Source organism: Suillus fuscotomentosus (genome assembly GCF_016647785.1).
Source record: "Suillus fuscotomentosus strain FC203 chromosome Unknown F5891scaffold_59, whole genome shotgun sequence".
Taxonomy (NCBI): Eukaryota; Fungi; Basidiomycota; class Agaricomycetes; order Boletales; family Suillaceae; genus Suillus; species Suillus fuscotomentosus.
Window position 1 is genome coordinate 128336 of NW_024539571.1, and position 14516 is coordinate 142851.

Sequence of the window (14516 nt, forward strand, 5' to 3'; positions counted from 1 at the left end):
CTCTTCTTCATCCAAATCGTCGAAGAATTTCGAGACATTGAGATTGAAGCAGGGCTAAACATGGGGATGCGAGATATCGCAACTCGATGGGCTGATGAACTGGAATTGAGTTGCAGTCGATTGTGTCTTTCTCTTCTTTGGAAGCTGGTGCATATGACCTACTGTTTTTATCAGCTCGGAGCCAACAGCGAAATTGTCTCGGAATGGTGAGAGTCTCTCGGGTCTCATCTTGTCGTCCGGCGAGTGCCTCACAACAGATGCCAAACCTGGTTAAACAGCCAATCGAACCTGCCGGGGGGCACGCCGCTAGCATCTTCCTCATCCTATTAGAGAGGCAGAGAGGCTTGCTTCTTGATACCTGAAAAAAAGCGCGTCTACATCATCCGTCAAGACCATATAATGGCGTATTTGTTGACATGAACTACTCAGCTTCCGCTTCGCCGAGAGCCTGAAAAGTATCAAAGTCCTTCATCACCATCATAAACAAAGAGTGGTAGAAAGGGTAGTTGCATCAATAACCATATACGAAATATCGATAGGCGGAGTTCTGGGTTCTCGTCGATTGGCGTCAATGTTGATACGAAAGCCGCGTTTCCTATAATGGCTCCTCTCCGAAAATTCTTAATTAACCACGAGATTGTTGGCGACCTGCGTCGTTGAATAAGATCTGGAGCAGAACAAAATCGCGTTACCTCCCAAAGGTCCTGGGCGCACACTGTTGAAGAGTACTTGATTGCAGCAGGGACCAGCCTGGGGCTTCGTCACGGTTAACACGAAACGTTATGGTCACGTGCCGTGTGACACCTGTAACATTGACTCGTAGCACAACGTACTCGCTCTAGACGAGATTTATGGTGGGGTATATCAGTACTATTAATATGCATATACTGCTATTGACAGTGAGACTAAAACCCTCATTCTTGTAGTCGGTTATATGCTCAACAATCTCGTTCCTGCAAGTGATCTGGATCATCTCTTTTGTATATAAAGTCTAGTTCGTTTGATTGTCCCGTATGCAGACCAAGAGGAAGAAGACAGCCGTATCCTCTAGTTAGAAATTTTTTGTATGTAGAGTGCACAATTTGGAGGTCGTAAGTATCAAGAAAAATGATGAAGTGTTATCAAACCATCGAGTCCTCTTCCACATTGTTCTCTTCCAAGGTGGAGACGGACGTCTTTTCGAAAAGGAACGAAATGGTGCCGCCAGGGACATCACGAACAGACAACGGTTGTGCTATTTCATCCATGCCTGTGATGTTGTCTAGGTCAACAGACGACAAAAGTGAATCGAGCCTTGATTTAGGCTGCGCGAGGTCTTCGTTATCATCCTTCACACTTGGAAGAATGAGATGCCGAAGAATGACATCGTGGATATTGTCGCTCGTTAATCTCCGCAGGCAATTGATGTGTGTCCACTCTCCAAGTGATGCAAGCTCCGCCTGTTTCTTCTTCATGTACTGCAGAACCATGGTCAGCATAATTCTGTGGATGGTGAAGAGTCGAATTGAAAGCCTTACTGCTCCATCCATCTTCTCGATGTGGCGAAGTTTGACTTGTGATGCATTGACGAAGCCGGTTCCTGCTGAATCTTCGTCGTCGTAATCCTCACCTACTTCTATATCGTTCCCGGAGGCGCTCGTCATGTTGTCATCGAAATGCTTTGGAACGGCATCGCATACACAATCTAAGAGGTCGTGAGTGTTGCAGCCTGTCTCAGGATGGACTCGGAAAATGTCCCGAAGCTGTAAATTGGTACGTCAATTACCAGTCACCTCCTAGACAAAAAAGAAGTACGTCTTTCCGTGAAAATGAGTCTGACTTTGAGCCGGATGATCCCTTGAATGTGATGATATAAACTCTATCACGTAAAAAACAAAATATTGGCTTACCGAACCCATAAGAGCTTGACACCTATAATTGAGCGCCGGAATTCGACAGAACAGATAATTCACTCACAGTTGCTGAGTCCAATCTTGGTCACCTGCCTCTGATAGATTTTCTCTTCCCAGATGGGATATAAGCGCATTACACATCTGGTCAGCAGAGACACTCACCATCGATTGTTCCTGCAGTGAGAAATCGATAAATGAAAACTGGCCGTTTCTGCCCATCGCTATGATATTTGATAAGGACAAGATGTTTTTGATGATTTGCTTATTCACCGATGAATGCGTGCCATGGACTGAAGGTCATGACTTGAATGGAATATCTCATTTAGGGCTATTGTATCCTTATATATGCCACACACCTCGGGTTCCAATCGGAATCTATCAAACATAATCTTGACGCGCCGATAAGGTTGAGTCCGACGCCGCCCGCCTTTGAACTCAGCAGGAATAGAACTTCTCCCAACAAGGTTAGATTGGCGCTCATAAGTGCGAACTAAGTAACCTACAATGGCTGTACTGAGATGATTTATTGAAGGTGTTGACATATTCTTGCCTTTTCGCCGCTGGTGTCTGACTATGACGGTGTGATGTGAGACAAAAACCGAAAATACTACAACATGGAATAAAAACTGTACCCATCGAGCCGGAAGTAAGTATAAGACTTCTTCTTGCAGAAGGCTTCGATCAAATTGAGGGTTGATGTATAATGTGAAACAATGATACACTTTTCTTGCGTGCGCTAAATAGCGGTCAAATCAAGCTGTATAATTAGTCAAGCAGACTTACCTCTTTGATGGCCTTGAGGAGATGTGACAACGCCAGAAGCTTGCCTGATATAAAGATGAATCAGCCAATCAAACCTCATTGAAGAACATCAGGCCCACCGCTCATGGAGATGTCTTCGACTTGGACATTTTTAGGTAATAAACTCAAGGCGTCATCGATACCTGGGCGGCGAATTGCATTTGTATTTGTCGCTCTTGCCTTATCTACTTGGGCCTTGAGCAACACGGGACTATTGCTGACTTTTGTGAGCATGTTGATCAATGCAAGCGACTCTGCGGTCGGTCCATCAATCAGTCTATCTAGCTTATCGGGGTTAAGGATAGCCGAGAATATGGATAATTGCAGTTGCGTCGGAGTGATAAACACAACATATTCATCTGTTCAGCTCGTCAGATATTTGAGCTGCAGTTAGGGAAATAGGATACATTTTGGTGGAAGATAATTCTTGAGAATGCTGGCTTCCCGTCGCAATACGAAGCTTTTCGCGATCAAAGACAACTTTTGGTGCCCTTCAGCAGCAGAACGAAACACAATTATTCCACGAACCTGAGCTGACCGAGCCTCGCCAACCTCGAGTTCCTTCTCTGTGCAATCTGGTGCTCTACTTTTGAGGATAGGAACCTCATAAACTCTACGGAATGTAGCGTGATCATCTGCGATTAACCTATTAATTGATCGTTCCTTGTGAAGTAAGACTCTGCAGCTGACCGAGCAGCCCTGGGTTACAAAAGTTCGCCTTTGATAAGTTAGCATTAGGAAGGTGATAAAAGAGGTGCCTCATGCGCACCATGGCATGGAATTCACCCAAATCATTCTGAATAGGAGTACCAGACAGAATGATTCTTCGAACGGTACGTAATGACTTAAACATTGTCGAGGTCTTATTGTTTGATGACTTCAGTCTGTGTCCTGCCGAGCAGTCAATAACATGTATATTCTACCCGCATCAACTGACCTTCGTCACAAATAACTAAGCCAATCGGAGGACTAACCGGAGCCTTAGATTAGCACTCACTGCCACAGAAGAAAGAATACTCACTTGCAATACGCCAAATCGTCTCTGACTAGCATAAATAAATGCACAGCAGTGTAAAGATGTGCTACTTACATGATAGTTCGAAGCTTCTCATAGCCAATGACTAAAACCTGATGCAACCGTCTGATATTTCAATGAGTGGGGAGCCCAATCAATTGATGCCAACACATACGAGTTGAGAAATTGCTTGATGGTGGATTTATCCTTGTCGCCTGTGAAAACACCAACACGATCTCTCCCTAACCTTGAAGTCCAAGTTCAAATAAATCTCGCATCAACACGATTCTGTCCTACCACTTGTGAAATTCAGCACGCCAATTCTGCTTACGAATCAGAACATAGCGAGGGCCACTGAAGAATAGACACAGACATTGACCAACGATACAGGGCATACAATCAAAGCCTTGCCGATTACTGGCCCAGCGCCAACGTAAGGGTTCTGCTCTGTGGACGGCTTGGAGATCGTGATATAGATATGAGACAGCGAACTCACTGAGAAGTGTCCACACAAGAACAATTGTCTGTAAAAGATGTCACCGATTGGAAACTATGTCGAGTGAACGAACAGACCTGCAGGGTTTTCCCTAGACCCCTGGAACCCGAATATCAGTGATTACACGTAAACGGACAGATTGAACAAATACATCTCGTCGGCGAGTATACACCCTTGACCCTCATGTCTTCGTAGGCCCATGACACATTCATACAAAAATTTGACGCCTGCAACATATTGTGGCATCAAAGAAATAACATATTCAAATAGCATGAATACCTTCGATCTGATGTGGACGAAGATGTCTTGCAATGATAGGATCTAGGACGACTGCTACAATGGGCAAGTTCCTGCAAAGATATCTCAGGTTTGCTCGAATAGAAGTGTGACACTAGAGCGTACTTCTTGTTGAACTTTTGAGCATGTTCTGAGGTTGTCGCTTTCATGACAATTGCTCCCTCGGCTTCAGGATCATGCCTAGCCAATTTATGACCCACGTTAATAAGAAGTTGAAGGAACTTACAACGGTCCATCGGGCTTTGTATTTGGTTTCTGGCCATAAAACGACGCGGGGGGCACAAACGCTTTTGAAGCACTTGGAGATGCGACTGTGATATCATTCTCTTTGCCAGGGAGAGCGCCCTTCACGTGAAGCAAAAACGAGGGCTTGGATGGTGAGGATAGCACTGCCGGCACATCTTCCTCCAGTTCCGGTAATGCATCTTCTACCCCAGTGACAGAAGGCATTCGGGATGCTAGCACTTGTGAATCTAACTCGATTTGTTTGCCACCGGCGCTGAAGCCGTACCCGCTGTGTAGAGCGAGTCCGTCCCATTCCTTACGGCCAAGTCTTGACGGCCATTCAGTGGGAGGTGGCCGACGAGATAATTAAATCCTACTTACATTTTCCCCTTTTCTGATATCACAGTGAGCTTGTCACCGACATGGCTAACGAATGCATCGCCGTCCCAGGTCTTATGCTTCTTGTTCTGCGGCTTCCGCCTACGAAAGTCAGCATATATGCAATAGTCTCGCTCCGTGCTCACCAGTTAGCAGTCCAGTAAGTGGCTGGCGCGCTTGCTTTCAAAGAGCTTGTGGAGGGGGGGTCCCGTGTGGACAGAAGATTGACAGGATGAAGATCGATGGCCTTCCTGTCTATAGCTTTCAATGGCATCTTGTAAGGTACATTCATCTTCGTTGATGGCAAAGGAGTGACACGCAAAGAAGCTTTCACGGAGTTATTGTCAGTCATCGCAAGAGATGGCGCGCTTCCTCGACCATAGCATTTTCCAGACATGTATTCTCCACGAGAAATTGAATGATCGATCCTGATCTCTCTCCCTCCAAAGGTATATTCTCCATTTTCCTCAGCCTTGGGCGCATTTAAGGAGCCAGCCCCCATTCTGTAGGCGCGACGACGCAGATTAGTCTTGATCCTCAGTCTTCTTGTCCAGAAAAGGAAACGTACATCTTTCCTTCTAGGTCGAACATGGAACCTCTGATGCCTATGAGAACCAGAACGGCATCTCCTTCCCATGTTTTGTGTTTCTTGTATTGGGGGTATCTCCTAGTACCTTGAGGTGAACACGAAGGACTCGAATTGGGACTCACACATACCATTGAATCATCCAGTACTCCTCTCCTCCATTACTACCGCTCGCACGACACGTCGAGGGACCTCCGAGGGTACTCTCAAGCGCGACTTTCTTCCTGCTTGAAGTATCGAGTGGCAGCTTTCGTTTCTCGCCCGTAACTGGTGACTGGAACGCAGACATAAATTTATCAAGCGAGAGCGTTAGACTTGATGATGCAGAAGGTGTTCCAAAATACTATCAGTAATGAAAAAGGTAAATGTGGGGACGTGTCGAGACGCGTCGTGGACCATATAATTAGTTTCGGTTATTTCCGAATGCCATCTTATATATAAACCAACACGATCGATTGCACAACAAAACATGACAAACATCGAAAGCAAAACAAGAACATTATTTAATTGGGGGCAAGCAAGGGAGTCCGTCTGTATAGAACTCAAGACTAAATTTTGGTCGCACCCTAGCACACCTCCATCCACCACTTCTGTCTTAAACCTGTCCAAAGGCGACACGCCCATCGATCACCGTGGCTTGAACTTTGGTGCTCAGAATTTGATCGACAGGAACAGTCATGATGTCTTGTGATAGCACCACATAGTCTGCCCGTTTTCCTGGAACAAGAGAACCCAGGCTGTCTTCGCTAAATGAAGCATATGCAGCATCGATCGTCATGCCTATTGATTATTTTCAATATCAGTGACGCGCATATCTGAGTGCTCTCATAAAGTACCTCTCAAGGCTTCCATGCGAGTCAGCCGTTGTTCTGGAAACCTGCGAAACATACATGAGTTGAATGGGGAATATTTGGACGAGAAAGCCATACCATCCCGACGGGCCATTGGGCGATTGTCCTTCAGGTGATAGTCTCGTAATGGCTGCATGGAACCCAGCGAGCGGGTTCATGTCTTCCACCGGGAAGTCAGAGCCAATGGCGAGCCGAGAGCCGTGGTCGAGTAAGGAGCGGAAGGCATATAAACCCTTTACTCGCTCAGAACCCTGGAAAACGATGAACACCTGCAAACGCCGGTAGGTATGATTCCCATCAACTCACAAGACGTTCTTCCGCAAACCACATATCGCTGATGCTATTCCGCCCATGACACATGTGAGTAGCGAGCACGTTCGGATGAATAACTGAACGTACGCATGCGTAGGTTGAATGCTTGAAATTACTAAATAGCGACGATTCTACTTCCATTGACATCAAGGAGACTAAAATGCTCACCTCCAAGCTTCCCGACACGTTCCAGGTCACTTTGCGTCAGAATTTGGGCATGTTCTAGGCGAGGTCTGAGTGCAGTTACATCGACGTCCTTCAAGGCAGCCTCGAATGTGTCCAGAACCACACCGTTGGCGTAGTCCCCAATTGCATGGATGTTCTTCCAGAAAACAAATGAGACGTATTGTTTGATTTTTGCGATCGCCGGTACTTACAACCTGCCATCCGTCTCTTAAAAATTTGGGTACAACATCAGTCAAGACTTTGGGGTCCACACGCATGAATCCCTTCGTGTGGGGATTGTCATGATACGGCTCGTGGAGCTGAGAGACATCAAGAAAGACACAAACACGGCCAAAGATATGCTCACCGCTGCTCCACCAGAGCGTAAAGCACCTGAATGACTAGTCAGTTTGACAGCTTAATACTGTCACCGCACCGTCTTACCGTCAGCAAAGATCTTGACACTGCGAGCATTTAGCCTGCCATCGCCCGCATTGATAATAGGTTCTGAGAGATTTCCCCAGTAAGGATCGTTTTCATTGAAATATCTCATCCCATAAATTCGAAACTATAGGCTGTTGTGAATTACACGATGACAGCATCCTTGAACACTTACGGGAAGATTTCCTGCCGCCGCCTGTCTGCATGAATAACGTCAAGTGTGTTTTTATACCAGGATGTTTAGGAAACCTTGTGAAAAATTCGAGCGAAATAGGCTTGAACCCCGCATCATGGACGGAGGTTAAACCATGAGACAAGACATCTTTGACCGTGGCGTCGAAACGTCTCAATAAGTCCTGTTCAGTCGGATCTGGTTTCTGTAAAAGGTCTTGGGCTTTGTCAAGAATAACACCTGATGATTGCTGTAAGCTATTTTTGAGCAATATGTCCGCAAGGAAAGAACAGAACCGCTTGGATTGCCAGATGAATCTTTCATAATGACACCACCTTCTATTTCTGATGGCCATGGAGAGTTCAATGCAAAAGTCTTCTTCGAGAGCCACAATGCATGGCCATCCTTGCTTTGTAGGATGACTGGCCGGCCGCGGATTATCGGGTCCATATCTAGATCGTCCTGCAAAGTAATGAATTCTAGATTCGTGTGGCACACGATTTTACGAAGCTCACCGAGGTTGGCCATTCTTCCACTGGCCAGGAAGTGTGGTCCCATCCCCAACCTTCAATAATTTTTGAAGGGTCATTGAGTATGTCATTGTTGTCCAAAATATGTTGTCGGACGAGTGCAACTGTATCTGAATTGCGGTTACACTACTCAGTTCGCTTCCGGGGCGAGCCATTCTTATGCAAACCTTTGATCGTCTTGGCACTTTCAAGAAGAAGTTGCTTACTTGCACCGTATTCGAGAATGTGTGCATGTGAATCTGAAGTGTTGAAAAGTTGTTTTAAATAGTTGTTTCTTTACTCGCAGCTTACCGCTTAGTCCCGGAACCACGATCGAAGATTTGTCCAAATAACGTATTCGAAGAGAAGAGCGGAGGCGACCTCTGGCAACCCAACGTACCATAATATCATCTAGTAATGGATAAGTCTAATTCGGCTTCTTGTGTTGGGCTTTTGCCTATTTTGACATACCCAATGAACCAATGTCCAGTATTAAAGACCCATCCACAACAAGGCACTGGGCGTTTGGCACGGCATGATCCACAGTGTAAATACGAGCACCTGATGAGGAGCAAACTGCGTATGAATGCGAGAGTGACGAAGGTTCCTCGGGGGATAGGAACCAAGCTGCAAAGGCAGCAAGAAATATCAGGATTACAAGACGGGGACGGTCGAATCCAGACAGCACAGAAGACAGTACAGAAGTACTTCGGGGCAGAACATTCTGAGGGTCCGTATCAGCGACTTTGCCAGGATCCTGGCGTTTACGCAGTTCAGACATGACTGGCACGATGCCCTCAGTAATAAGTATGCGGAATATTCAAGGACCACTCCACCTTTGAGTCTCAGTTGTGCAAGGGGGGCGGGGGGGTGGATTTCAAGAAGTTTGGGGTGATGGGGATGGAAGCATTGTATATAAACCCTTTAGCATGAGAAAATACGAGTTCCGAAGGAATGATGAGTCTGACAGCCCAGTAGCGTTATTACATTACGAAAGTTTTCATTTATGTAATTTTGCGGATAGGCGCTGACAGGATACAGTATTGCCTTCGTATTGCCTATCACAAGTTCGTGCATCCCTAGTAGACTGCATGCAGCAACCCTGTCATCTTTTCGATTTTTGGTCGCGAACATGATCCGACTTACGTTCATTACCCAAGATATATGCCAGCACGTCGAGCCCTCATTCCCGCGATGTGCCACAGTTAGGCGGATGAGTCACTTGTTGAAGTCGGAGGATTCGGAGATGTCGGATCGAGACGCGTGATACGAGTGCGACCGTTTGACAGAGGCACAAGAGAAATGACGTCGAGTGTCACTCGACGTCCAGATACCAATGTTTCACTCTATCATTCTCCTTACTACGCTAATATACGTATCGCAACGTGTTTTTCCTTATAGTCTCCATCCATAGCGAACGAGCATCTCAGTCCATCCGCTCGCCTCGAAACTTGAATATCACTTGTTGAAAGCATCTAGTACTACATGATAAAAGTGAATCTTTTGGAATGGGCGTAAGTATCAGCACAGTAGAGTTTCCAGATTAATCCGAACTTCAAAATCAATTAGCCGCTTTGTTGCTCTACAGCTCTACTATGAACTAACCCCAGCGCTGGTGACGTGACCGTGAGAAGTCACGTCCAGTTTATGACACGCAATGCATTCAGCACCTCACTCTCATCCGAGTCGACGGTCGAACAAGAGTTTGTTGAGCTTCACTATCCTCCCTCACAGCTTTCCTGGGAATGCCCCTCAACATTTTTCTGCGGCAGAGAGCTCACCCAATTGTGGCTTCATTCAATTATCACAAAGTTCTGCTCTATGGTCTAGTGTCTACAATTGCAGTTTCGGCAACCATCACAAATGCACTCCGGTATCACAGTAATTTCTATTCTGTCGCAATCTATCTTTCCAAGAGTAATAGAAGTGTATTGGTGCGTGGTGTATTAATTGTGATTTACGGTGTATTCAAACAGCTTTCAGATACTTGCAAATTTCGGCCTTCTTATTGCATTGCTATGTGGCCAGCTCGTGCAACAGCTATTTTTTGGTGCTCTTCGTCCTCAGGAGGTGGAGGTAGCTCTTATTACATTGACAGTCGATTCCGCGCTTAATTCCCACTAGCGGCTCTATGACCGACTATGGTTTTTCATCACAGAATCTTTACTGGCGTTCACAATATTCCGGGATGACTTTGATATTCCGTTTGCCTTGATGTTCGGCTTTTTGCTGTTTGTTAGGTCATTTCACTGGCTCGCTTCCGATCGAATTGAGTGGGTATGTGTCCTACTTCGCCTGATGTTGCAATGCACTGAGTTATAACCTAGATGGACCAACGCCCATTTCCCGGCCCACCTACACTTTTTCATATTCGAATGACCACTCTTTTTGTCATACTTTGGTGCATAGATCTATTGATGTTTGCGGTTGCGGTTGAAAGTACACTGAAAAACGGTATAGGGGGCATGATGATGTTTGCAAGCGAGGCACGTTTTCTGCATGTCCCATCAAGTTATATCTAATATTTCTTCCAGTATGCCATCTTGATGGCGAGCGCTATGAACACTACGGCAAAGTATTGCATTTGTGTCATCGATTTGAGACGCGCAGGGCAAAGGGGTGGCGAGAATGCACCTCCATGGCAGAACAAAAGCATGTGGGTATTCTATATCGAGTTGGTCACCGGTACGCAATATCCATATCAATGCCGAACCTTTGTAGACTTCTTTTTCAGATTTTTTAAAACTCAGTACATACCTTTTATTCTTCCTCCTTATCGTGGCGTTCTATGGGTTGCCGCTAAACATCATCCGAGATGTTTATCTTACCGGGCGGTCATTTGTGACACGATTACGCGCGCTTGTTCGATATAGAGCTGCCACCCGCAACATGGATGAGCGCTACCCTGACGCGAGCGAAGAAGAAATGTCGGCTATGACAGATAGAACGTGCATTATCTGCCGCGAGGAGATGTCCGTCCATGGCGTCTCTGGGAATCCGGAAGGGGAATCACACTCGAACCCTGCACAACAGAATTCTGATGGCCCAAACACCACCCCAAAGAAGCTGCCCTGCGGCCATGTTTTCCATTTTTATTGTCTTCGATCCTGGCTTGAACGCCAGCAAAGCTGCCCTACTTGGTGCGTTCATTCGCGTTGCGGAATCTCGAGATCACTGATGTTGAATTCTTTTCGTAGTCGACGCAGCGTGCTTGAGACTCCCGCGCAAGAACAACAGCGTGCTGCGGGTGCTCAAGCAGGAGCGGTACCTGGGCAGCCAATTAATTTCGGCAACCCGGTGGCTCCAGGAAACCAACCCCAAGCACCTCGCAATGTTAATAATCAACAACCCCCGCCGAATGCAGTTGCTCAGGGGTGGTTGCCCGGGCAAGCACCAGGCGTTGTTATTCAATACAATATCCAGTACCAGGGCCCGCCACCTTCACGGGATGCATCTCAAGCTACGGCTACGGCTACCCCTCAACCTGTGCCTCGCTTTCCTGGATTCAATGACCTTGATGGACAATGGCGTCAGTGGGGTATGGATCCCCGATGGTTTGGTAATGAGCCTTCGGGCGCCTCAGGTCAACCCTCAGCCATCGCAGGTGACTCGCGGCTGAATCCCCAAGAAGCTGCCGCCGCCGCCGCACTGCAGCGAACTGGGCACAAGAATACCCAGAGACCCCATGATGAGGCACCTGCATCATCCGATGATACATCTGTTATCAAGCCTGACTCTGGTGAGGCGCCCAACGTATCACCTTCTGATGCCAGTGTTTCTTCTGCCATGCCAGATCCAGAATTGGCAATCCCTACTTTCATTCCATTACACGCCCATGAAATTCCCTCTCGAATAGGGACATCACAAGGCGTTAACCCGTCCCACACCCACTTGTGGCAGCCACTCTCACCATCCTTAAATAGTGATGTGGTACCTCCGTCAAATCTTGGCGCTTCTGTCCACGCGGATGCCGTTCAGACGCCATTACGTAGCCTGCCACCCAATCTGACAGACGAGCAGCTGATGCTCATGGATCAGATTACTCGAGAAGCCATTGATGAGAGACTCAGGATACTCGAAGGAGTTTCGGTTGCAGTTAATCGTTGTGTGGATGATCTCACTCGAGTACGAAGCGCCTTGCCAGTTTCCAGTAACACGCCTTCAACTGTTGCCCAATCACACGATGCTTCACCTCCCTCTGCTACTGAAGAGTCTAACACGTAACACACTTGTACCGTTGTTACACCGTCGAATATCATCCTGACCTGACTCTATGGAAAATTGTATACTTGATTTGAATTAAATGGTACTTATTCAAATGTTCAACAGGAGTGCTTCAGCCTTACGCTTCACAGTGTTGGTGTCCACATTTGATTTGTCTACTTTAGAGTAGAAGGTTTTGTATACTTGCCCAAGGATTTTGCGTGAATCCCCATCGAGTGTTGTTTCAGCGATCACCTCGTTGAGAATACGGTCGATATCCACGTCCGACATCAAAGGGGGTAAGAAAGCCGCAAGAATGTCTGCTTCGCGATATTCTTTTTGGGCCAAGTCCGGTCTGGAAGCACTGATGAACTGAATGGCTGAATCACGCTGCGCAAACCAAGTAATGAGCAATATCAATGAATGAAATTCTGGACTAACACGTCGTAAGGCGGCTTTTCGTAGGATCGCGGTTATAGCGGAGGATGACACGGGTGAACCAGCTGACTTGTCGGCAGCATAGACTTCCGAGAGAATGGACTGCGTTATTAGGCACCTCAGAAATTAGAACCTTTAGCTTCACTGTTGAGAATAGACGCTCACGCGTATAGTTGTAGAAGTTACTGAATCCTTGGTCTATTTGAGCGTTTCATTGGCAAGTGCATAATATCGTTTCAACAGGACAGTCACCTTCATAGCGGTCTTGACTCCAGACAACAGTTGTTGGCGGACATCTGTATAACGTTTGAACCTGACGGCACCGGCTAAATTTTTTACTGACCTGTGGCTATCCCTGATGTGGCAGACAAAGCGCGCGACATCAATTGCATTTTGCAATGCGTTTGTCTCAAGGAACGAATTCGAAGTGGAAGTACTACGATCATCATCATCATGATCGTTGAAGACAGTTCAATTTGGAACTCCGCATTCGAGCATAGCGATGGATCTCGTGCTCTGGCTTTCGTGCGGTGCAACCAGGGCCCTGCTCACCTTCCCAAAGTGCTCCCAGCAGTACTGTGCACCACATGGTGGTAGATCCTTCACGTTCGTGCAACTTGTTGTGCCGGTGATACTTCTCATTTCTCTGTTTCTTGATATGCTTGCCTCAGCATTTTCGGGAGGCACGACCGTGACCTGTTCGAGAAAGGACAACGTATTTTGTGTCAGGCGGACTCGAACGACCACTACCAGTGCTAGTGATCATTGATGGCATGATGCACAGCTCGTGAGCGCTAAATTAACATCAATATGGATGATTCAAGACATGTGCACTGACAAGACCTCGAAAACCTCGTCAGCTGCAAATTTGCCTCCTTGTTGGAGTAATTTAAGTTACTCATGAGTCGTTACTACTAGTAGCAACAGCGGCGGTTAAAATTTTTCAACTTTCTGGCCCTCGCCAACGCCAAACGATGATTCGTTTGCACGAAAGATGTCACCTAAACTCAATCTACCAACAACTCGGGTTGTTCATTACCTATCTCTTTCAAGTTCCTTGTCCAAAATACCCGTTATCCGTGCTCATCTAGTTTTCAAGTCGAGTCTCATCAGTGCATGTGGCGACGTGCGCCCTCCACCGCACCAAATTCTACTCGTCCATCGCTCGCTGCCCTCGTCCTTCTTCGGTATTTGAGGGTGCACTTTGAGCGCCCACGCTCTCATATGGTCACCATATTGTTCTCCGCGAAAGCCTGCCTTACCTCTGCCAAACTCATCCTACATCATGATGCCGACTGTCACCAAGTTATTCAACATCGATGTTTTCGGCCTCAACCGCACCTCCTCCAGGTACGGAGGGTTGTATTGCTCGTATCTTATTGGCATCATTATCGCCAGGTGTTCCAAAACACGAACCTGCGCCGGTATACCACCCCTATCGGCCATCATCGATCATCATCCTAGCACTCGCAAACAGCAACGATAACTTAGGCACGCTGCCTGTTTCGAGATCCTTCGTTGAAGTTGGATGAGCTTTAAAAAAACGTAGAGACATGTCTCCTTGTCCTGTGTGTTGGTTTTTTTACTTAGAGTGTTATTTGTATTGCCTGAATCGCATTCCGCCCAGTGCTATTCAGGAAGTACAATAAGCACTCCGTCATTTTCCTCGTGCGACTGAGCGAAAGCAGGAAGTGGCATCAGGAAGTCACGTTCTGGTGCGGGGATCGGAGTCAGC

The 14516-nt window shown here is 46.8% G+C and overlaps 4 protein-coding genes across 4 annotated transcripts; 1 reads left to right on the forward strand and 3 right to left on the reverse strand.

Moving 5' to 3' along the window:
* Nucleotides 1-939: 939 nt before the first annotated feature.
* Nucleotides 940-6071, reverse strand: F5891DRAFT_1055801 (P-loop containing nucleoside triphosphate hydrolase protein). The gene is made up of 32 exons (XM_041362679.1): nucleotides 5822-6071; nucleotides 5673-5771; nucleotides 5251-5607; nucleotides 5108-5206; nucleotides 4728-5054; nucleotides 4607-4681; nucleotides 4484-4554; nucleotides 4356-4431; nucleotides 4282-4303; nucleotides 4205-4232; nucleotides 4082-4155; nucleotides 4006-4031; nucleotides 3884-3955; nucleotides 3784-3834; nucleotides 3715-3735; nucleotides 3631-3662; nucleotides 3463-3584; nucleotides 3384-3411; nucleotides 3222-3328; nucleotides 3101-3173; nucleotides 2774-3052; nucleotides 2676-2719; nucleotides 2525-2628; nucleotides 2396-2463; nucleotides 2249-2342; nucleotides 2163-2195; nucleotides 2055-2113; nucleotides 1957-2001; nucleotides 1890-1903; nucleotides 1795-1836; nucleotides 1518-1742; nucleotides 940-1457 (listed from the first exon to the last, which is right to left on the reverse strand). Exons 1-32 carry the CDS (start codon nucleotides 5977-5979, stop codon nucleotides 1122-1124), a joined length of 3261 nt encoding a protein of 1086 aa, XP_041221627.1. The 5' UTR covers nucleotides 5980-6071; the 3' UTR covers nucleotides 940-1121.
* Nucleotides 6072-6285: 214 nt separating this feature from the next.
* On the reverse strand, nucleotides 6286-8921 carry F5891DRAFT_959306 (amidohydrolase family-domain-containing protein; the record flags this gene model as incomplete). Its single annotated transcript, XM_041375642.1, has 15 exons — nucleotides 6286-6470; nucleotides 6527-6567; nucleotides 6620-6792; nucleotides 6848-6881; nucleotides 6941-6968; nucleotides 7022-7175; nucleotides 7231-7380; nucleotides 7455-7586; nucleotides 7635-7659; nucleotides 7709-7871; nucleotides 7928-8093; nucleotides 8147-8271; nucleotides 8329-8400; nucleotides 8453-8551; nucleotides 8612-8921. The coding sequence occupies 15 exons, from the start codon at nucleotides 8919-8921 to the stop codon at nucleotides 6286-6288; spliced, it is 1857 nt and encodes a 618-aa protein (XP_041221628.1).
* An 838-nt stretch (nucleotides 8922-9759) lies between these two features.
* On the forward strand, nucleotides 9760-12441 carry F5891DRAFT_1055845 (uncharacterized protein). Its single transcript, XM_041362680.1, has 7 exons — nucleotides 9760-10074; nucleotides 10124-10216; nucleotides 10265-10417; nucleotides 10468-10626; nucleotides 10675-10825; nucleotides 10875-11280; nucleotides 11338-12441. The coding sequence occupies exons 1-7, from the start codon at nucleotides 9886-9888 to the stop codon at nucleotides 12362-12364; spliced, it is 2178 nt and encodes a 725-aa protein (XP_041221629.1). The 5' UTR covers nucleotides 9760-9885; the 3' UTR covers nucleotides 12365-12441.
* On the reverse strand, nucleotides 12442-13648 carry F5891DRAFT_1055847 (GatB YqeY domain-containing protein). Its single transcript, XM_041362681.1, has 6 exons — nucleotides 13625-13648; nucleotides 13125-13575; nucleotides 13034-13077; nucleotides 12947-12979; nucleotides 12785-12883; nucleotides 12442-12733 (listed from the first exon to the last, which is right to left on the reverse strand). Exons 2-6 carry the CDS (start codon nucleotides 13234-13236, stop codon nucleotides 12455-12457), a joined length of 567 nt encoding a protein of 188 aa, XP_041221630.1. The 5' UTR covers nucleotides 13237-13575; nucleotides 13625-13648; the 3' UTR covers nucleotides 12442-12454.
* Nucleotides 13649-14516: the final 868 nt, after the last annotated feature.

Excerpts from the sequence above, each read along its gene's own strand:
- F5891DRAFT_1055801 (XM_041362679.1), bottom strand. The coding sequence starts at position 5,979 with ATGTCTGCGTTCCAGTCACCAGTTACGGGCGAGAAACGAAAGCTGCCA. Across the intron at positions 5,055-5,107 it reads ATATCAGAAAAGGGGAAAAT|ACTTGGCCGTAAGGAATGGG; the intron begins GTAAGTAGGATT and ends ATGGCCGTCAAG. Across the intron at positions 2,464-2,524 it reads ACTTACTTCCGGCTCGATGG|TCAGACACCAGCGGCGAAAA; the intron begins GTACAGTTTTTA and ends ACACCGTCATAG.
- F5891DRAFT_1055845 (XM_041362680.1), top strand. The coding sequence starts at position 9,886 with ATGCCCCTCAACATTTTTCTGCGGCAGAGAGCTCACCCAATTGTGGCT. Across the intron at positions 10,075-10,123 it reads AGAGTAATAGAAGTGTATTG|ATACTTGCAAATTTCGGCCT; the intron begins GTGCGTGGTGTA and ends AACAGCTTTCAG. Across the intron at positions 11,281-11,337 it reads CAGCAAAGCTGCCCTACTTG|TCGACGCAGCGTGCTTGAGA; the intron begins GTGCGTTCATTC and ends TTCTTTTCGTAG.
- F5891DRAFT_1055847 (XM_041362681.1), bottom strand. The coding sequence starts at position 13,236 with ATGATGATGATGATCGTAGTACTTCCACTTCGAATTCGTTCCTTGAGA. Across the intron at positions 12,980-13,033 it reads GAGTCAAGACCGCTATGAAG|ACCAAGGATTCAGTAACTTC; the intron begins GTGACTGTCCTG and ends ACGCTCAAATAG. Across the intron at positions 12,734-12,784 it reads GAAAAGCCGCCTTACGACGT|CGTGATTCAGCCATTCAGTT; the intron begins GTTAGTCCAGAA and ends TGGTTTGCGCAG.